We start from the raw sequence: 23,232 nt of genomic DNA, 5'->3' as shown, positions 1-23,232 counted from the left end.
AGAATTTCAGGGAGCTGCGAAATCACTGGAACTTTATATTGACGGCAGTGTTCAGGACACAGTGAAAAATTATTTCATTTCTGCATCACCAAATATTCAGCAAGGACCAATACAACACATTGGTAATTCTGCTGTAATGAGTTCTTTTTTATTCCCTTTGCTAAAAGCAAAATTATAACTGTATTACTTTTTCGATGTTATCTCTGTATTCTTATTTTTAATTGAAAAAGGAACTTGTTCATCATATTGCAGAAATGAAAGAAAAACATTTACACCTTCAGGATACCTTGAAATAAATGAAAGTCAAGGCCAGTGTTTCTCAGAGTGTACTCCAAGGAGCACTGGGGCTCCAAGAGGCTTGATGGTTCCGTGTGTACACCATAAATGGCTGCCATCGCCCCCTGCTGGGTTTGCTCATCCCTCCTCCCCTGTTTGTGGCTCTTCTCCCTCATTTACCTCCAGGTTTTTGCCAGTATTTGGCATTGAGTTCAGTACTGCGCCACTCCATGCATGCACCGGCGCTCAGGTGCTCCCCAAGGCTCCGTGCATGTGCCGGAGTACTTTTAGGAGTGAAAAGGTCAGAGATTGAAAAGTTTGAGAATCACTGTTCTAGACCTCCATTGGGGTGCCCTGGCACATTTGAAGGGAACCACAGATTAGCATTCAATTAAAAATGCTTTTATGTTTATCTGTTCTTATTGTATTCTTGTTTGATGGGGGCCCCTGGAACCTGAGAAGAGCTCCTAAGTGGCTGGCCTAGACTCTGGAACATGGATACTCAAGCCCAACAGACCTACAGGCAGCATCAGACCACTTGACATGGTTTTGATTGGCCCTTGTGACTTATTAGTGGTACTTCACCAAGCTTGGAATACACTTGTTGGTCTCCTTCAGTCTCAGAAGACTATGGTATCGCGCTCTGAGTGGTGGTTCTGGAACAGAGTGTCCTCTCCAGTGCGCGAGGCCTGGGTTCTGTTCTGAGTATACTGGCTCTTTTGTGCAATTAAGAGAAGAAAAACGGATAACAAGAAAGCAAGTCCACTCTTGTTGAAGCTGATTGGAAGAGGAAAACAAGACACTTCTACATTCCATCATCTTTCCTGTAACCCAATCTTGATGATGACATAACATACGAGTGACAGTGTTCAAGTAGGCATTGATCCAGGAGTTTACTGTTCCTGGCCTGTGACAAACCCAATGGAATAAGGAACACTATGTCTGTGAATCTGCATAAAGTTGATAGTGCATACACTGCTTGAAATAGGGTCTCTATATGCCTAATTATGCTTTGCAGAGGATAACAGTCGAAAAGGGTATTTAGATTCCTTTTACTGAATCACCATTTCCCAGTGAAGAGGTGAGTCATTGAACTACATGTTCTTATTTCTGACAGGCAGAAATGAAAAGCAATAGATGCAGTCAATCACAGTGGTATTAAAGTGATGGTTATGAAAAGACTAGCTATAGCATGAATGGAGTGTAAGGACTACAAACCATAGGATCATGCCATAAAACTGCAGTTTTAAGCATAATGATTTGAAAGCAATTCACCCTGCAGGAAATTTAAGGACTGAAAATCATCACAGGTTTCAAACTAGGAATTCTAGATGTGGGATGCAGAGCCCTTACTTTCTACACCACCTCATCAGTTTGCCAGAGGAAGAAGTTGCTGCCTTGGTCTCTTCAGCACCACTTCACTTCAGCACCACTACTGCAAATGGACAGATGGTATATAGCAGCCATCAGCTCAGCTGGAATGAGATGATATAAGCAGCCAATAGGGTTCTACTTGATTGTATGGCTGCCTGATGCTATCCTCCCCACCATTACCACCAATGCAGCGGTGTTGGTGGAGCACATGCTGCATCCAGCAGTGTGGAAGGAGATCAGGAGGCTTGCCAAAACATATTTTTTTTGCTTACCTCTGTACAGACCCCCTGACAGCCTATGGGTCTCCTCAGACCTATGCCAGCTATATAGCTGGTGTAAGTCTGAGGAGAGAAAGGAAGCAGGGCAGGTCGAAAAATGGGAGATAGGATCTGGCATGTAGGTTTGCTAGTGAGATCCTCCCCCTCCAGCTGGCCTGCCTGCCCTTCACCAACTTACGAGTACCTGCAGAGTCTTCTAGAGGCACTGCTGTGTGCACAATGCCTCTTGCCTTTTGCAGCAGCTACCTGAAATCATGTGGCAGCAGCCTGGAAGCATGCAACAGCGGCCTGGCTTTCATGCCACTGGAAAGTGCTCTGAACTATTGGAACACAGATTCCAGCAGTGCAGGGTGACCATAGGATTGGACCATGAATTTGCTCTTGCACCTTGGCAACTTGGTCTGACCAGTTTGTTCCTCAAGCACAAACCAAGCTGCCTTCAGGCTGCTTGCCTATCTGCCTGTCTCTCAGCTACACAGTCAACTTGCTTCCAGACAATCAGAACCTAGCAAGTAAATGTGTTTGAGTATTATGCCAATATTCAAATCCAAAAAGGATACATAGCAGACAAGAGATGCACAAAATAGTTGAGGTATGTAGTTGAAAGTACATATGAAAAATTATCATGTACTGGGCAGGTAGTACAACCACCCCCACATATCTATGGCACCCATATCTGCAGTTTCATGTATCCGCTGCTCACAAATTTGCCTGTACTTTACTATACAATCACATCTTTCTATTACATATTTTTTCACACACCCTGGCTTACCATTTGCATTTTGCCCAACTAGCCATTCACCACCAACATAGGGATCTGCAATTAATCCAACAAGACTTCTGGAATCAAAAGCTGTGTTGTCATCTTCCAAACCATTTATGAAGAAACTGATTCTAGTGTGGTGAACCTATAACAACAGATGTGGAAAGTTAATAGAAAGTCCTCTGATAAATAATAACTATAATATTTATTCTAATGCAACATTTTACTTGCTGTCCAGTTCTGAAATGCATACATCAAGTTCATGATTTAAGTTAAATTCATTGGAAAACTACCGTACAACTTCTCAATTACAGGATGATATATTCAAGTTTGTAGAAAAGTAACTAGCAGCCCAGTCCTATGGAGCTGCTACATCACTGGAACACACATTCCAGCATTACAACAGCAAACTTGCTTGCACAAGGCTGAGCATACCCATCAAAGTAGCAGACGCTGACCCCAGGGCAAAGGAATAAATGTTCCTTCACCTGGAGAAGACCTCTATGACTGCACCCCCCCCCCACACACACACACAGACAAAGGATGCAGTGCTCACTCCAGTGGCACAACTACATTGGCAGGAGGGATTCTGATAGAACTGGGCTATAAATTAAACAAAAATCAAGTTTGCAATGGAACATTATTACAGCATCTCCGATTCCACATGTACCACCAAATAACACTGATATCATCAAATACCACCATGTTATGTAGTCATGCATGCACACTGATTAGCAGACCCTGTCCAAGACTTTCTGGTGCCGGAGTAAACATGCTACATGTTGCTCCCTCCCCATACCTGGTGACACACCAGCTTTTGTTCCTTGCACTCTGTGCAGTGGCTTTGCTAGGGGGGTGTGGGCCACACCAGGTGACACACATGGGGGGGGGTTCCACGTGGTAAAATCGAGATTTTTAGAAATAACACCAACATGTCATATACTGTTGGATGCAGACTTTACAGCAGAATGCAATTAAAAAAAAACCAGAATGATAATTTCTCTTCTATCAAAAGTTATGACCAAAAACCAGAAAACAAAAATGCATGAAGCCCTATGGAAAGTGAAGTTGAACCATATCGTATGTTTACTTGTGAGTATGCAAACTTGCCTTAGCCCATCAGAAGGGTCGGAAAGGGTCATTGTAAGGTACCTGCTGGGGCATTGCACACTAGCAGCGAGACTGCGGCGCAAGCTCCAGAAAGCAGCAAGAGGCTCTGTGTGGCGGGCAGAACTGCAGTGTGCAAAAACTGTGCTGCAAAAACCCACCCACCCTGACCCTCTTACCACTGTTTAGAGGCTCATGTTAGGCCTCAGAACCCAGAAGTGAATGGTGGTGATGCCACTGCATGACGTGTTTCACAACATCATTCTTCATTTCCAGGCTCCAAAGATGTAGCTGCAGTGGTAAGTTTGGGAACCGCTGGCATAATGCATCTGAGTCTGCACTTACATAAGACAGTGCAAATGTGATATCTGTAAGCTAGTTCACAATCCCTGTATGCCTCAATTGTTTAGCAGGGCAAGCTCCAGGTCTCAGGAGGTCCTTGACAAACTGCCTGCCATGGGCTCCAAGGGACCCACTGCACTATGACACCAACGCTATGAGTACAGACATGCTCCCAGGGATTCGCAATGGGCCCTACTGAGGGCCCTGGATCCTCAACTGGTGCCCAACAGTGAGGACAGCCCTAATATTTAGGGATGTGTGTGTCTCCCCATCACAAAACCAGAATTTAAAACACCAGTGAGAATCAGCCACCACACAGTAAGCGAGACATATGCATTCACCTCTTTTACAATTTGACTTTTTATTTATTCTAGATATTGACTCTAGATCATATTTATAATTCAGAATTATCTCTGCATCACTAAGAGCAATCTAAAAACGTTAAAACACTCCTAGCTCTTAGTTCAAGAAACTGAAAGTACTGTCAATTTCCTGTCTTTTAAATGGAGGCATGGTGAATTGAAATGAATTGCCAACAATCCCTCAACGTGCATTCAGATGAAACATTTAAGTTGCAGTAATTGGCTTTTAGCAATGTTTTACCCAAGAGGGTACATATGACGCTCTGGTACTTCTGGGGGAAGTCACAGGGTAAAAGCCATATTAGCCCTGAATAAACTGCTTAATCCAGCATAGCGTAGCAATCTCTTCCAAAGCCACTTTGGAGTTCAGAAATAGGACATCTTCTAGCTGGATGTCTAAGTTGTCATTTAAAATTTCATTATAAACACGTGACCAAATGTTTGCACCCATCTTTTTTCATCTTGTGGCCAGATTTCTTTTACTACTATTTGTTTGTTTGTTTAAAGGATGTAGATGCTCCCAGATGAATTTCTAGAAATTCAATGAATGAAACAGAAACCATAAAGAAATTTGTGTTATTTTCTCCCAGATTTCCCATCCCACTGAAAACGCTGGTTCTTTTTCATGAGTTCCATCTTGAGACTTTATTATTATTATTATTATTAACAGTCGGGCGCAGCAGATGGAACGCTGGGTGCAGCACTACTCTGAGCTATATTCCAGAGAAAATGTAGTCACCGAAGAAGCACTGAACAACATTGAGTGCCTGCCTGTGCTGGAAGAGCTTGACAGTGAACCAACCCTAGAAGAACTTCACGTGGCCCTGGACTCCCTTGCCTTTGGCAAGGCACCTGGAAAAGACAGCATCCCTGCTGAAGTCCTAAAATGCTGCAAAGAGATCATCGTCACTGAGCTGCATGAAATCCTCTGTCTCTGCTGGAGAGAAGGTGGAGTACCTCAAGACATGAGGGATGCAAACATCATCACGCTGTACAAGAACAAAGGTGACAGGGGTGACTGCAACAACTACCGCGGCATCTCTCTCCTTAGCGTTGTAGGAAAGCTGTTTGCCCGAGTTGTACTAAAGAGGCTCCAGGTACTTGCAGAGAGCGTCTATCCAGAATCGCAGTGTGGATTCCGAGCCAACAGGTCCACCACTGATATGGTATTCTCCCTTAGACAACTGCAGGAGAAATGCAGGGAACAACGACAGCCACTCTTTATAGCCTTCATAGATCTCACAAAGGCTTTCGACCTGGTCAGCAGAGACGGCCTCTTCAAGATTCTCCCCAAGATTGGATGTCCACCCAGGCTCCTCAGCATCATCAGATCCTTCCACAAGGACATGAAGGGCACTGTTGTCTTCGATGGCTCCACATCAGACCCTTTTGACATCCGAAGCGGAGTGAAGCAGGGCTGTGTTCTTGCACCAACCTTGTTTGGGATTTTCTTCGCTGTCCTGCTGAAGCAGGCCTTTGGAACTGCAACAGAAGGCATCTATCTCCGGACCAGATCAGACGGAAAGCTCTTCAACCTCTCCAGACTGAGAGCAAAATCCAAAGTCCAGCTGAAATGTCTGCGTGACTTCCTCTTTGCCGACGATGCAGCTGTCACTACCCACTCTGCCAAAGATCTCCAGCAGCTCATGGATCGTTTTAGCAAGGCCTGCCAAGATTTTGGACTGACAATCAGCCTGAAGAAAACACAGGTCATGGTTCAGGATGTGGACTCACCTCCCTGCATTACAATCTCTGAGCATGAACTGGAGGTTGTCCATGACTTTGTGTACCTTGGCTCAACGATCTCCGACACTCATTCTCTCGATGCCGAGCTAAACAGGCGCATCGGTAAAGCAGCTACCACGTTTTCCAGACTCACAAAGAGAGTCTGGTCCAACAAGAAGCTGACGGAACATACCAAGATCCAGGTCTACAGAGCTTGCGTCCTGAGTACACTTCTGTACTGCAGCGAGTCATGGACTCTTCGCCCACAACAGGAGAGGAAACTGAGCGCTTTCCACATGCGCTGCCTCCGACGCATCCTCGGCATCACCTGGCAGGACAAAGTTCCAAACAACACAGTCCTGGAACGTGCTGGAATCCCTAGCATGTATTCACTGCTGAAACAGAGACGCCTGCGTTGGCTTGGTCATGTCGTGAGAATGGATGATGGCCGGATCCCAAAGGATCTCCTCTATGGAGAACTCGTGCAAGGAAAGCGCCCTACAGGTAGACCACAGCTGCGATACAAGGACATCTGCAAGAGGGATCTGAAGGCCTTAGGGATGGACCTCAACAAGTGGGAAACCCTGGCCTCTGAGCGGCCCGCTTGGAGGCAGGCTGTGCAGCATGGCCTTTCCCAGTTTGAAGAGACACTTTGCCAACAGTCTGAGGCTAAGAGGCAAAGAAGGAAGGCCCATAGCCAGGGAGACAGACCAGGGACAGACTGCACTTGCTCCTGGTGTGGAAGGGATTGTCACTCCCGGATTGGCCTTTTCAGCCACACTAGACGCTGTGCCAGAACCACCTTTCAGAGCGCGATACCATAGTCTTTCGAGACTGAAGGTTGCCAATACATAATACATATTATTAACAGTATTTATATGCCGCTTTTCAACAAAAGCGGTTTACAGAGAAAAATAAAACAACAATGGCTTTACATAGTAATAACTACTTTTCAAATTTCACATTATACTGTTTCTTTGTAAGGGAATTTCTGGACCAGAAGATGAGTTCCCAAGCTCTCTGTGTGGGATTCAGGGGCCAGCTACCAGTATGTTACACTGAGCACATTATTGACCTTTGCACTCTTGCTTTTGTTTTCTAAATAGCACCCACAAGAGGGGATGAGGGCTTGTTCAGGATTAACAGCCCAATCCTATACTTTTGTGGACAGCAGTGGTAGCATTGCTGGGAGTACTATTCCTCTTCCCATGAGTCAACTCTTTTCAGTCACTATTTTTTTCCCCAGAATGGAAATGACACTACACCATGATGTACTCTCATTCCAGGGGATTTCTGGGGCAAACGGCCATGGTAACAGAATCAGGCCCAACTTCCCAGTGAGTTCTGGAAATCTTACAGGAGTTAGGAGAGCTGCTAAATGCATGCATAGTTTCCCATGCCAGTTTCATAAGCTAAAGAGGAGCAGCTGATGTTCCCTCCATTGCTGTGAGCAGGGATGCCAGGAATGTACTCAGAGGTATTCTAATATAGGGTGATTTCTCAAGTCCAGGGTCTGGTCCACCCATGAAGCTGAAGTGCGCTGTTTTGAGCAGTAGCTTGGGAAGGCTGCAAACTGGCCTTCACCCAGGTCCATTCAGCAACCCCTCTGGCCTGCTGCCTATGCAAACCGCTCCATCTTCCCACTGTTCAACATCCCCTTCCCGGCACTGTTGTCAAAGATCATGGCAGGAGAGCTGGAAGAGATGGTAACTGTTGGGCAGCCCAATCCTAAAGGCAGCTCACCGCTGGGTGCAGCAGCACCAAAGTGGGTACCACTGCATCCTGCATCACCGTGGCAGCCACTGGAGATCATCTTGGAGGAAGGGGACTTTTGTCCCTCTTCCCTTGGAGAAAGCCCCAAGCCCCACAATGGGGTTTCTCAAGTCTACATTTCTCAAGAGACTCTGTGTCAGGCAGAGCACCGTGGTCTCACCCCCTCCCACCCCAGTTCCTCCACCTGCCCTGGAATGCCTCCTCCTGCCCCCAAATCCCTCACTGCCACCAGGAGCTCTTACCTAGCTCTGGGCAGTGTCTGGTTGGCGCTAGGCTCAGTGCCAACTGGCACTAGTCCAGTGCCAGCGCTGACTTGGCTCAGGGTCTTTATGGATGCCTGGAAGTCAGCGCTGGTGCTGGCCCAGCTCAGGACTCGGCCCTCATAGATCCTGATACTGCCTCCTCTCTCCACCTGCTCTGCGCTGCCTTCATCCTCTGCTTCTGCAAAGCATTCCACAAATTGTACCCATCCAAGCAGTTTGAAAGAAATGGTGGGTAGTGAAGCTGATGATGGGAGGGTGGAAGTGATGGAGACAATGCAGGGTAGGTAGCCTCAAAAAATGCTAGGAGATGATGGAATTTGGGTACTGTTATGGGTGCTGGTTCAACTTGGGCTAGGCCTGCTGCACTGCATATGCATATCTGAGGCCACAGCAACTGGGGAAACAACCCCTCTCTTGGGTTCCCTTACTAGCCAGGGCTGCTGGAGGAATCAATGCCCCCTGCCCAGCAGCGACTGTCAGGATGATCACACACAGAAATGCTGACCACTGGAGCGCTGTTCACAGGGCCAGAAGGCAGGATATAAATACCTAAAATAAATAAAGCCATTGATGCAATTGTCTACACTGTAAGATAAGTCAGGGTAATGAATAAGTAATTCTGGACGATCTGAGATTAGCCTTTCCAAACCTTATCAAACAAGTAATTACTATTGGAAAAGTGTAGGTGCTGCACTGATGCAGGTAATAGATGGGCATGCCCAATCTCGTCTGATCTCGGAAGCTAAGCAGGCTCAGGCCTGGTTAGTACTTGAATGGGAGACCGCCTGGGATTACCGGGTGCTGTAGGCTTATACCATAGTCTTTTGAGACTGGAGGTTGCCAACCATATCACAACCCTTAAATAGTTACAGTTATATACTCCAAGCCAGCCAATTAATTATTATTATAAACAGATTTTCTCATGCATAGTCAATGGAGATGACAATCTGAATGTTCATCCTCATCACAAAGCTCATCCAGGATCCACTGAACTGTCTAGATGTGTTTTGTTCCGTGCATGTGGCTCCCCATCCCCATCTAGGGTCCAATGTTTATCACTGGAAATTGAATGCTCATGAGGAGAATGAATGTGGGCATTCACCTCCACCTTAATGAATCAGGAGTTCAAGTTTTAATAGAACTTGAAAAAAAAAATTCATATGTTAATGTTATTGGGCTTAACTGGTGCACTGTGTGTTTTCAAAAGAAAGCACTGGGGAGCCTGAGTATTCAGTGTGTTTGTTGTTTGCTGCTGCTACTGTTCTTGCTGCCAGTTTGTGGAAACCTATTTCCATTTTGTATAAACAGGTACTCAGGAGTTTAAAGGGATGACTGCTGAATCGCCTCTCCAAATAGATGCTGAGAGAAGCTAGAGTGCTTTAGTCTGCCTTGATATCCACTCTAATCAAATCAAATGGGACTGGAATAATTGCATCCTGGAAACAATGGGTGTGTGAGGACAAACAAAAGGCTTATGAAAAGCCAGAATAATTTGGTGCAAAAGCAGAGGCTAGACTTGAAAAAAATTCATTTGGAAAATCAGAACATGAGCATTCAAAATGTCATCCCGCTGTCAATAAAGCCACACAAATTCTGACCAAGATAAACAGCCATAGTTATCTATTAATCTAAGCCGGAATGGTTATCATTAGTGCTTCAGGCACCACAAGGCTGTATTAGTATTTTAAGTAAGAAAATGTGAAATGAATAGAACATTGATTTTTATGGAGAAAATTCACCTTCTTTAAATATATAATAATAATAAATACAGATGTTGGAGTTTATTCTTGTTATTTTCAGAAGCAGTCAATATTATCCAAGTTAAAAATACAATAAAGAAATCATTGCCCTTCCACTGAAGAAAAATTTGAAGGGTATTATCATAATGGCTAGGCAGTGCTATTTGGTTCAAAAAAGTTCTCTCATATGGAAATTTTCCTACTCAGAGAGCATTACTCTCATTCTGTGCTAGTTTTGTCTACTGATGCAACAATGTGCAATGAACATGAAGGTTTTATTTCAATTTAATACAAAGCCTTCCTTAAGCATCTGATGCCATATATATGAAATTGTGTGAATGTGTGTGTGTGTGTGTGTGTGTGTGTGTGTGTGTGTGTGTGTGTGTGTGTGTGTGTGTGTGTGTTGCTTGAGATGTGGGGTTTTCTTTTCCATCACACATGTTTTTTACAGCCTGTTACTGTCTTTTGGTGTTTGACTGTTATCATTATAAAAGATACCGGCTTTTCTACTTTGTTATTTGTAGCATTATCTCATGTTTTACAACATCTTTGCACACAACGCACAGGCAACATGAAATATAACTACTGAAAAGTTCTCAGTGGTATTAATGCATAAAAAAGAATGTGGTTCCATCTCCACTGTCTTTACCCAGCCAAAAGCTGATGAACAGCCAATTTTCCTTTATCACATTAGCACAGCCATGAGGGAAACGCATTTGTTCTAGTCAGCTACACTAAAGATACTATTACCAATCTAACATATACATGTTTTATATCAGCAGTATTCTCGGAGTATGAGAGAGCCAACAATATATTAACACTAGCATGACAGTTTATTTAAGAAAAGAAAATTGTCTCTGTAGAGGGACAGAAGTTAGAAATGTATGGCTAAAGCTCAGTGTCACTGGTCTAATAAAGGTAATAATTCTTCAGCTTTCTTTATAGCAGGTAACACTCCTGTGACAGTTCTGTCATATCATTCAAATAAAAATGTTGTCTTTTACAAGTTTAAGTGCACCTTTATTTTTAAGTTAGAAATGAAATGCATCCTATATTCTCTTTTCATGGTAAGAATACTTGTGCTTGAGGTTCAGGATGAGCCTGCCTATTTCTATTTAAAATGTGCTTATTACAATAATTCAGGATAATATTCAGCTATAGCTTCTAGAGGGGCTTATTCTATTCTTAGCACAGACCAAGTACCTTTTTCTGTACTGGTCCAAGGTAAACAGATAGGATCATTTGGAGAGGATGGGAAGAGTATCAGAATTGGCCCTAAATTATCAGATTATAGTTTTAAAATTGATGATTAATGCTCCATCTTCTCCCTTTACCCAGTCTTTTAAACCCCCAAATATTAAATAAGTCTTAAAATGGTTGGCTTTTATATAGCACATCTCCCAAGAGCATTACTAAACATTTTATATTGCTGAACAGGATATCTGTAGTACAGTGATGGCCCAATCCTATGGGTGCATTAAGTTGGCCGAACATGTGTTCTGCCAGCGTAGAATGTTTTACAGCAATAGCAAATACATCTTTGCTAAGGAGTGTGGCCTGGCCACTGCTGCAAGCAGTTAGCTGCTAGGTCTGTGTTCCAACAGACTGGGGACACCCACCAATGCAGGTAAGGCTGCTCAGGGGGGCAGGCAGGGGTGGGTAAAAGAAGGAGGCAATTGGGCAGGGAGGGTGGTGGCTCAGGCACACAAGGGGGTGGGTTCAGCAGCTGCAGTGCCTGCTGAATCCTAACCACTTTCCCAGGCCTGATCCACATTCACGGGTCATTGTGGACTTGCGCCAGATCTATAGCTGACACAGGTCTGAGTTTATCCACGGTGGCTGTTGCGCTTATCCCAGGGGAAGGGAACAAATGTTCCCGTACCCCAAGGAGGCCTCAACATGCCAAAACTCCACCATGGGATACAGTGGGTGCTGAGTTGGCACCACTGCATCACCACGTGGGGAGTTTGGTACCTTTACACGCAGGTAGCAAATATTATACATTTGATATTTCAGTGTGACAACCCAATGCTGATTATTAATGAAAAGCAGGGTGAAAGGGATGGTGAGTGAAATAAGGACAACCCATATGGTGTGAAAAGATCTCAGTTAGAACACTCAGGAGCTTATCTACATATATTGATTTTTGTACTCTTCCCTTTGATCTTATAAGGACCTTTGATCTTATAAGGACATGGCACACACCAAACAGTGCTCCCATCAAGCAGCTAGCTCGGGGGAGTGGCAAACAGACTTGGGGTACCCTTCATTCCAGGTCTGCCACTGTCTCCCTCCAGCCCACCATGGACAAAGCCATTCCAATCCACCTCTTATCCCATTACATCACTTCTTCCTAATGCAATCCTTTTAAACAAAACACAGAGCGTGAGACAGCATGCCCCACACGTTCTACTTTGTTTAAAAGGTCCATGCGAGGGAAGAGAGAAGTAAGTGGGTAGGGAAGTAAATTGCTGCCTTCTGTGCACTGGCGGTCCTGACCAACCTGTTGCCCCATGGTCATGGGATGAAATGCCATCCCTCCTTACCGGAATTGTGGTGACATCATCACGTCACCGCAATTACTTCCAGTATTACTGTGCCACTCTGATGGCCTCCCCAAAGAAGGGGGAAGCCTCAAAGCGGCATGGCCCGGAACCACTCTGATAATGGCTGTGAGCTCACAGCCACTATTGTCACGATTCCACACCCCGCTGCAGGCCGCCCCTTCTTTCCCCCTTTTTTTAAAAAGGGAAGAAGGGGACAGCCCTCAGACTGGCTCTGAGCGCCACCTGCCTCTATCTCTTTTAAAAACACCCTGCAATGCCATTTTTAACTTTTTTTAAACAGGAGTTAAACTAGGACAGTAGTTGCTGTCATCAGCCAAGACTAGGGGAATCCAGAGAAGAGGAACAGGCCATCTTGTGAAAATCTGTTTTCCAGTGTAGCAGAGAGCCCCAAAATCTGAGGGTCCCTTAAAACAAAACAGTATAGGCAGTCTGTAGATTTCAGAGAGCAACCATAGGGGGCAGCCGGCTCCCTCGTAAAGAGAACTGAGACTAGGCCAGTAAAACAGTAAAGCAATTGGAGATGCAGCCTGAGACAGGGGGGAAAGTCTTGAGGTAGAGAGGTAGAGCTAGGTATTATCAGCACAGAGATAGTACTGAAAGCAATAGGATTTGATGATGTAGCAATATAGTATATACTGACTGAATTGCCAGGGGCAAAGATCAGAGCTGTGGGGAACCCCAATGGAGAGAGAGAGAAGAAGAAGAACTTCCCTCAGGAAACATTGAAAGAATGATTGAACAGATAGGAAGAAAATCTTCTGAGTCATGGAAATATAGGGAATAGAAGGAATCAAGCAAGAGAGTAATCAAATGTACTGAAAGCTGCAGAGAAGTCAAGAAGGATGAGGTCAGGATAGAGATGTTTCCATTTGGCTTTGAGGACCTCACTAGTAATTTTTTTGTGAGGGCACTTTCTGTAAAATAGAGAAGGCAGAAGCCAAACTGAAACTGACAAGATCAGGGTAGGGTGACCTTCATTTCACCAAACAGAAAGAAAACATTGCTTCAGTACTCAACAATCTAACCCAATGAGGTTCCTCTCTTTGGGAGGTATTTTCTACATATATTGTAGTCTGTTGTGTGGCTTACAGAACTCATACTGATACTAGGCAAAAATGATTGCTTCTTCCTTCCTCTCCACTACTCCTACCTTTCCTTAGCCCCAATACTCGTGCATATCAGGTTCCTTCCGAATAAACTCACTCTGCAGGAATAGACACCACATTAATTCCAAGGTGAGAACACAGATGAAGGTTATGACCAAAATGACAGGTCTATGGCTTCCTTGAATGGCTTAATAGACACAACAAATCAACAGTAGTTACTGATGACAACAGATACAAGAAAATACAATGGATGGTTGAGGAGATGAGAGATGAAATTAGTGATGCCTCTCCATTATGTAATCAAGAAATTCAAGGATAAAAATTATTCTCACCGTCAGCCCCTCTAAGCATGCTTGTTTTGACTGCAGTTTTATTGGGTATAACCCACTCTACCCCTTAAATTCAGGATAGCCATTATAAATATAAACAATTTAACAGCATATACTAACTCTATAAACAGAAATTCTAGCATCTCTTTTAGAAAGCATACAGGCCAAGACTTTGCTGTCTGAAGCTCTACCAGAGTTCTACAACTAGATTACCTACCACCAAGAGCACCTCTCTTTGTCATTTTGCTGTTCTTTGATTTTCTAAGGAGAGTCCTGACAAGACAATGGTTATTGCAACTGATATGTAGCATATTTTGGGAGGCAGTTTCTATACATATGACAAATTTAGCGGAGAGGGGCCTGTCAGAGAAGGCTATGATGTGAAGAAGTGAACTTGAGTTGCCACCTGACCTGTAGTGGGAACCATTTCTTCTTTACCAATGTGGAGATTCGTTAGCATTCCACTGTCATCATTATCACTCCCAATGCTTGGCCAGCCATGAGGTGACCTGATTCAGCTTGCATTAATGGCAGATGCCGGTAGACAAGGAGGCAGTAGTTTCAAGGTGCCCTTCACCCTCAGCCTGCTTCCACGTCCCTCAGATGTGGAAGTCACAATGATTCACTTCCCTATCAGGTAAGTGGGAAACAGCCCATCCACCTCCTTACTGTGCTTCTTGCATGGTTTTTGCAGACCTGGAAGTACAGGATTTCTGGATTTATCCACAAAGACAGTGTGAATAAAGGAGGTCTGTAGCAGCTCTTTTTTTAGCACATCGTGCCAAGTCTGGCAGTGTCCCAAGTCGTGCCACCCTGGTCACTCCTCTAATGCAAAAGCAGAATCATGCTACTAACGTTTTAGCAATACTATATTCCCTCCTCCAGTTATGGCCCAGTCTAAAATGATCTAGTTACTCTTCTATATATGATCAGGTGGGTAACCATGAGTAACATAATAAAAGAGCATGGTTTCCCCTATAGGATACCGTGGGTGCAATCTTGTCATTCAGCTGGGCAGAGATAGTTCTCATAGGTATCATCAACATCATCATTCAGTATTACAGTATATAGTACAGGTGTTCCCCAGTATCCATGGGGATATGTTCCTGTCTCCCTGTGTATACCAGAAACCATGAATAAGGGGACACCCTAAGTCTGTGACCGCCCACAGCCTATTACCTTTGTTTATGTTGATTACATTCCCCCAAAATGATAAAGTGTCTTGCCTGAACAAATGCTATAATCAAAGAGCTTATAGTCAGACGAGCGGGCAAGCAGCCTGCAGCCTAGAAGGAAGACAGGCAGCCCAGTCCTTAGGTGCCCTGCACACAGGGCTGCAGCAGTGCCGAAAATGGCTGCCATTGCATCTAGCACACCCCAGGCAGCCGCTGCCACCTCCTCGGGAGAAGGGAACTTTTGTCCCCTTCTCCTAGGTAAGGCTAGTAGCCCCACAATGAAACTATCAATTCTATAGCAACCCAAAGGTTGGTGTAGACTAAGAGCCTCCATGTTGGGCGGGCGGCCTGACATGGAGGGTTAGGATCTGCCTCCCTCCTGCCTCCCTCCTGCCCTGCTCCCTCCCCCAGCATGCCTCCTCCCTGCCCTTCTTCCACCTCCCCCCACTCCAGAAAGCCTCCTCCCCACCTTCCCCCACGCCCCTACCTGCCTCTCCACTGCCCGGCAGGCCACACGACTGCTGAGCGGCTGAGCTCCAGTGCTCCACTGGCACTAGGGCCTGCAAACATGCCTTACGGATTGGGCCCTAAGGCTGCAATCCTATCCACACTTACCTGGGAGTAAGATTCACTGATAAGGGGACTTACTTCTGAGTAGACATACATAGGATTGGGCTCTAAGCGCATTAATTTCCTGCTTCCTGTTGCTCTTAGTAAAGAAAACATCAGACAGGATAGGAGGGAATAAAAGAGTTAACAATTTCAGTAATTAACCTAGATGTAATAAACTCATATTACCAAGAGGTAAAAGCAAGAAAGAAGTGATGAGTATGTAGTAATTTCTTAAAATAAGATAATGCGGAGGCTAGTTGAATACTGAAAGGGAAATTGTTCCACACTTAAAGAGCCATGAGAGAGCAGGCATAGGAGATGAGAGCTAACACTAGGGAGAAGAGGTAAGGAAAGGAGGTGATTAACGGAGGGTCTGAGAAAGGGAATAGAGAAAACAATGAAGATAGATAAGAAAGAGGAAGATCATTTGAGAGTTTAAAAAACACACATACACATACAGAAAAATTATGTAGGGTAAGTTCAGAACAGCTGACATTCCAAAAGGAGCGGGGTCAATACATAGCACAAAATTCCCTGTCATCTTTGCTCTCCTTGATGCCTTGCTTTCAAAGTGCGTTAATAACGGAAAAATAACAACTCAGTGTTTTAAAATTGGTGTGTAGGTGTTAATAAGACACTGATCACACAGGTGAAAATATTTGCTGGTCTTGAGGTAACCTCTCATTCCAGTATCATACATGCTAATAATTGTATCCTGATGAGAGCAGGAGAAAATTTTTTAGGGGTCTCCATGCACCACGATGCAGGTCTCTTGTTGCCTTGTGTGCTCCCTGAGGTATTTGGTGGGCTACTGTGAGATACAGGAAGCTGGACTAGATGGGCCTGTGGCCCAATCCAGCAGGGCTGTTCTTATGTCAGAGGTTGGAGGGAGTGAGTAAGAACATAAGAGCCCCACTGAATCAGGCCAGCTTCCTGTATCTCACAGTGGCCAACCAGACGCCTCTGGGAGCACACACCCTTGCACCTGGCATTTAGAGATAGGCTAACTCTAAGACCAAGAGGTTACACAGTCATCTATGTAACCTGTTATGAACTTTTCCTCCATAAATCTATCTAACCCCCTTTTAAAGGCATCTAGGCCACATGCCATCACTACATCCAGTGGCATTCCTGGGTGTTCTGCTACCCCGGGGCCATTCTTTAAATGCTGCACCCCCACCTGAAGCAGAAGTATTGCAGTGTGTGATGACTCAGAGAGGTCTCTCCTTTTCTTTCCTCTGCTCCAAGCAATGCACAGCCATTCCGAGTGGCTGCAAGGGGGACACTTCCACCCATAGGCATGCCACCCAGGGTCACTTGCCCTGGCTGACCTCCCCTCCAGGTACACTAGCGCAATGTCCTGTGGCAAGAAGCTGCACATTTTACAAGCTGGATAAGGAAACTCTTCCTTCTGTCTGGTCTGACTCTCCCGCCAGAGTTTTTGTTCTGTCTTTCACAAATACAAAGTATTTTTACAGGGGTATGTATTAAGGCAGGGGTGCCCAAACCCCGGCCTGGGGGCCACTTGTGGCCCTCGGGGACTCCTAATCCAGCCCGCAGGGAGCCCCCAGTCTCCAATGAGCCTCTGCCCTTTCAGAGACTTATTGGAGCCTGTGCTGGCTCGACGCAACTGCTCTCAACATGAGGGCGACTGTTCAACCTCTCGCATGACCTGTGGGACAAGAGCTCCCTCCACTGCTTGCTGTTTCACATCTGTGATGCAGCAGTGGCAGCAAAAGTATGGCCAGCCTTGCTTTGTACAAGGCCTTTTATAGGCCTTGAGCTACTGCAAGACCTTAATTCATTCATTCATGTAAGTTCCATCTCTAACATATTGATTTACGTAAATTTATTCACATTTGAAATGTAAATTAATTCTTTTTTTTTTTTCCCATGGCCCCCGTCACAGTGTCAGAGAGATGATGTGGCCCTCCTGCCAAAAAGTTTGGACACCCCAGTATTAAGGCAGTATTGTTCTTAACTAATACACCAGTTTCTTTTCATCTGCTGAAATATGTTTTTGGAAAAACAGGTTTAGATTGGGATAAGGTAAGGGGCTGTCTGATTAGAAGTGTATGGGGAAGAGAGAGATATGATGTTAGAAGAAGTTTTCTTCCAGGCTAGTCCTTGACTCATAAGAACATAAGAACAGCCCCACTGGATCAGGCCATAGGCCCATCTACTCCAGCTTCCTGTATCTCACAGCGGCCCACCAAATGCCCCAGGGAGCACACCAGATAACAAGAGACCTCATCCTGGTGCCCTCCCCTACATCTGGCGTTCTGACTTAACCCATTCCTAAAATCAGGACTCATATCACTTCTATAGCACAGTTTTAGAGTGCTGTCAGAATCTCTTGGTACTACACTTGTATTTAGGGCATATCATTATTATCTTGTGAGGCACACCATGGTTATGAAAAAAATATTTTTAATCATTTTCCATTTGCATTTTAATATTTGATTTAGAATGAAAATTGAGACAACACAGAGAGGTTTTAGCAGATCTAAAGCTTGGCAAAAGATAATGAATTGGTATAGCAAACACACGAGAACAAGAAACACATCATTTTAACATGAAAGCACCTCTCTGCACATGTCACAAGAAATTTGTCTGTGGCCTTGTTCTTGAGAAGACAAAAAAAGATGCAAATGCCATGTTAATGGAGCAGAAATCAAAGGATGACATCCAGGAGGCCAAGTCAGTTCAGATAATTTATCTGCCCAACATATGACAAACCATCACCAACATCTAAGCCATTAGGGGCCAAACGATACATTATGCTAAATGCAGTTTGGTTCTGTGCATGTGTGTGTGTTTTTAAAAGTTAAAATAGTAGCCACAAGGGGTCCATGATCTGGATAATAATTGCAGCATACAGGAATTGGATTTGTAATCCTTTCCGCATTCTATGGTTCCAACGCTTCCCAAAGCTGCTGACAGGCCTTCTCAAAAGCTTTGAGAGGTCATAGTGGGGGAGTCAAGACCTAAGTGATAAGTAGAAGTACAAAACTACAGGCATGGCAGAAAGCCATCTAGACAGCATCCAAATCCAGAGAAATCCAAAGAGTCAGGATGGTGTAGTAGTTCAAGACTTGGGCTTAGACCTGGAAGATCCATATTCAAATCCTTACTCAGACATGAAGCTTCCTGTGTGACTTCGTGCCAGTCACTATCAGCATCACCTAGCTCACAGGGTTGCTGTGAGAACAAAAGGAGGGCAGGAACTATGTGTACCACCCTGAGTTCCTTAGAGCAGTGATTCTCAAACTTCCCAGGAGATTTATTCCTGGGGTAAGTCTTTGCGGAAGCAGGGGAAGAGGCAGCAAAGCGATTCCCAGGATCGCACCCCTGGAGGGAAGGGGGGGGGCTATTTTCACCTAACCTTATGTGCTCCCAGGGTCCAGGGGGTGTGGGGAGCCCTGTGGAGCGCTTTCAGTGTTCCCCGCGGCTTCTAAACAGTGAAAGTTCCAAGCACAACTGGAAGTGGAATTTCCGGTTTCGTCGCGCTTGGAACTTTCACTGTTTAGAAGCCACGGGGAACCCTGAAAGCGCTCCACAGGGCTCCTCACACCCCCTGGACCCTGGGAGCACATAAGGTTAGGTGAAAAATAGCCACCCTTCCCCCACAGAGGCGCGATCCTGGGGATTGCTTGCTGCCTCTGCCCCCTGCCCCGCCCCTTAAAGGGAACAGGGTATCGTTACACGAACTGTTGGGTCGCGACCCACCAGTTTGAGAACCACTGCCTTAGAGAAACGATAGTATAAAAATGTGAAAAATATTTTGAGGCATAAGTAATAAATTGAAATACTTGTTTGGGGGAGACTGACCATTTATTTATTTTAGATTGTGAACTCTTTGGGGTCAGGGAATCATTTATTGATTCTACTATGTAAACTGCTTTGTGAACTACAGGTGGGATGCCATATCTATGGGGTATCCATTCCAGGGCCCCCCATAGATACATAAACCACAAATATGGGGAACCCTATCTCTGCACCCCCGCACCTCCCAGCAGCCCCCACAGCCATTAACATTTACAAGCTTACAGTTGTGAAGTGTTTCTTGCTTTTACAGGTTGCTATAAGCTTGCAAGTTTATAGTGCATGCAGGTAGACTGCCAGCAGCCTAACTGCTTGAAGAGACTTGATTGAAGAGACCTGATCTTGAAGAGACTTGATTGAAAGTTTCTTCCTGCTTCCTGTTAGCATTCAGTCTAGAATTTTCAAGCAGTCAGTCTGCTTGCAGCATGCACACATTGCGCTATACGCTTGCAAGCTTGTAACGACCTGTAAAACAACAAATACTTCACTGCGGTAAGTCTTTAAACTGTTTCTGCCCAACACTGCATATACACAACAGGGATCAAATGTGTACACTTGTGGGCTGGGCAGAAATTTAAACAACATGAATGGCGGTGCAGCTGCCCTCTGATCTGCAGGTAACTGAAACCACATCTGCAGATACAGAATCCACCAGTACTCTTGTAAAAAGCAGTATATAAGTATTCTTAATAATAGTAATAATAATATTCAATCCTTCCTTCCAGCAGAGAACTAGAAGCAGGGCAACCAGGAGGGGACAGCAGCTGCCTTGCAGCAGCAATGGTTTCTGCTGCTGTTGATAAAAGGGAAGGGCTGGTGGAAGATGCCAGTGTGCCATCATGGAGCCTTTCCTCAGTTTCGGCTGATGTGCCACGTATGCCCGCATGGCATCACTGTAGGATCCAACCTGTGCAGCCTCCCCATCCTGTTCCTCCCCTCTTTGCTCTCTCCACATCCTATTTTGCCCCCTTCCCTCCCCACTGTTCTAGTAGCCATGACAGGGTCCAGCAACAGACAGGGAGCACTACCATCTCGTGCAGCAGGATCACTTCATCAGCAGACATTTTGTGACAATGGAATTGTCTTCCACTGCCACAAAGTACTCTGTAGTAAGCCCAATCCTGCATAGGATTAGACTGCTAGTTGAATTGTGTTAATGCTTTGTGTTGCTCTGTAATTTTAAAATATATCAAATGCTTTTATTTTGGTTTTCTTAGGGTGCAATCCTAACCAACAGTTATGCCAGCATAGGTGGCCTTGGAGGTTCGCAAACGTGCCGCAAAGCACGTTTGCACTTCCATGGGCAGGAGCCGCGTTGGCAGGCAGAAGCCTGGTGCAGGTCCGAGGAGACCCATTGGGGCGCGCAGCCCTTACCCACGTGTAAGGGGAAGAGCTTCTCCTTGCCCATGGCTGAGCCGTTGCACCCAACAAACCTGCATTGGATGCAGCACTAGCCTCCTGGCTTGCCTGCTCCAGCGCAGGTTTGGGTTGTGCCCTTATTTTTTTAATTATACGGTTAGCCACCACAGGTCCTTCAGGAAAGAGGCATGATACAAATCTTTTAAAAATACTCCTGACTGGCAGTGACTGTCTCTGGTCTTAGGCCGAGGTCTCTCACAGCCCTGCTGGTAATAATTATTTTTATAAAAGAAAAAAGCAGGAGGTGCCAGGCTTTTCACCTAGAAAGACCTTCTGCTTATAAAGGATGTGCTAAACAATGGACCTCCCCATATTTCTTCTAAATATTGTTTCCTTTATTAACTGTGCTTCTCTAGTTCATTTGCTTACCCCAATGATTTATTTTTCACTGGGGGAAAAAAAATTCCTTAATTTTGTTGGTCAGATCATCTCCCTAAGTTATCCTGTGTCATTGGGAAAGAAAGCTTTGCTTAATATTGAAATACAATCAGTATAATAGTATGCCTGAAGATACAGCTGGACTGACTAAAACTTCTGTTCAGAATGTATTTAAATGTGGGCATCCCCATGAAGTATTTGGCAGGTAAAAATAAGATATGAAATAAACATTAGGCATCAACTCTTAAGCTCTCTGTCAAGAGTACACCAAGGCTTCTAACCATAGAGTTCAACTGAAGGTAACTAGCTGTCAAATGTAATCTGTGAAAGTGAATATGCTTAAGCTGGTGCTATGAATCAACCAAAATTGCTTTGGTCTTATTGACATTCAGTTGCAAGAAGTTGCAGCTCATCCAACCCAAAAGACAGCCTGACAACGCCAAGAGTGCTTCGGTGACAGAAAGCTTTAAATATAGATGCAACTATCATCACAATGCACATGGAACTAAACTTTATGATTCTTCATAGCATCATCAGAAATTGGTCAGTCAGTCATCAAGTGGGCAGAGAGGCCAGAAGACCTTGTCATCGTGCTGGGCCTTCTGTGAATTCCTGCAGTTAACAATTCATCACAACTCGTTACGAAGGAATACAAATAGGATTGACAGTTAAAGGTCACTTGAGGTCACCACTCCCATCTGCACTTCTTGTATTTTTTTTTCTTTGCTATGGATCAGGCCCGCGTGTCCACCCCCTCAGATATACAGATGTATGTTTGCAAGGGGGTTTGAGTAAGGGTAAAACAGGCTTGTGTGTACTGCAACAAAGGAGCACTTCCTTCCTCACTAACTTTTCCTAAGAGGACAAAACCATTAGATTTTGTTGTACAAGTTTGCAACACATATGAAAAGTTTGACTTAGCACTTTGCCTTCTGTCTAGACCAATGTTTCTCAAACTGTGGGTTGGGACCCACTAGGTGGGTTGCAAGCTCATTTCAGGTGGGTCCCCATTCATTTCAATATTTTATTTTTAATATATCGGACTTGATGCTACCATGGTATGTTACTGCATTTGGGGAAATGTGACAGATACGTACTGTTAACAGGCTACTATGTATATGCTTTTAACAATGATATTCAATGAGACTTACTGCTGGGTAAGTGTGGGAAGGATTGCAGCCTAGGATTGTTAAAAAATTTCCTGGTTGATGTTGCTTCTGGTTATGACATTGCTTCTGATGGGTTCTGACAGATTGTCATTCTAAAAAGTGGGTCCCAGTGCTAAAAATTTGAGAACCACTGATATAGACAAAACACATAAGAACATAAGAACCCTGCTGGATCAGGCCAAAGGCCCATCTAGTCCAGCTTCCTGTATCTCACAGCGGCCTACCAAATGCTTCAGGGGACACACTAGACAACAGACACAACCTGCATCCTGGTGCCCTCCCCTGTTTCTGGCAATCAGAGGCAGCCTACCTCTACCTTGCACAAACCTACCATGACTTGTAACTGGTGACAAACCTTTCTTCCAGAAATTTGTCCAATCCCCTCTTAAAGGCACTTAGGCAAGATGCCATCACCACTTCCAGTGGCAAGGAGTTCCACTGACTAATTACATGCAGGGCAGGCTCCAGGTAAAAATAAGCTTCCAACTTTACCACTTGCCTTTCTCCAGTCACACACTGTGAACCAATTTTAACTTAAGTTGCCTCTATTAAGGATCTTCTCCTCAGTGTATTAAAACAGTTACTGCCCAAGCTTTCTTATAACAAATACACCAAATGGTTGAAGATGAGATTGAATGAGAAAAGGTCTT

The 23,232-nt window shown here is 44.7% G+C and overlaps 1 protein-coding gene across 1 annotated transcript in view; it reads right to left on the bottom strand.

The window, feature by feature from the left end:
- USH2A (usherin) overlaps positions 1-23,232 on the bottom strand; it is a 567,365-nt gene that overhangs the window by 523,235 nt on the left and 20,898 nt on the right. The window contains exon 3 of the mRNA XM_066623430.1: positions 2,701-2,836. Coding sequence (XP_066479527.1) covers positions 2,701-2,836 — 136 coding nt within the window. The remainder of the gene's footprint in view (positions 1-2,700; positions 2,837-23,232) is intronic.

This window comes from Tiliqua scincoides, chromosome 1 (genome assembly GCF_035046505.1).
Source record: "Tiliqua scincoides isolate rTilSci1 chromosome 1, rTilSci1.hap2, whole genome shotgun sequence".
Taxonomy (NCBI): domain Eukaryota; kingdom Metazoa; phylum Chordata; class Lepidosauria; order Squamata; family Scincidae; genus Tiliqua; species Tiliqua scincoides.
The sequence above is the reverse complement of the archived record's forward strand: the minus strand, read 5'-3'. Positions and strand labels throughout refer to the sequence as shown.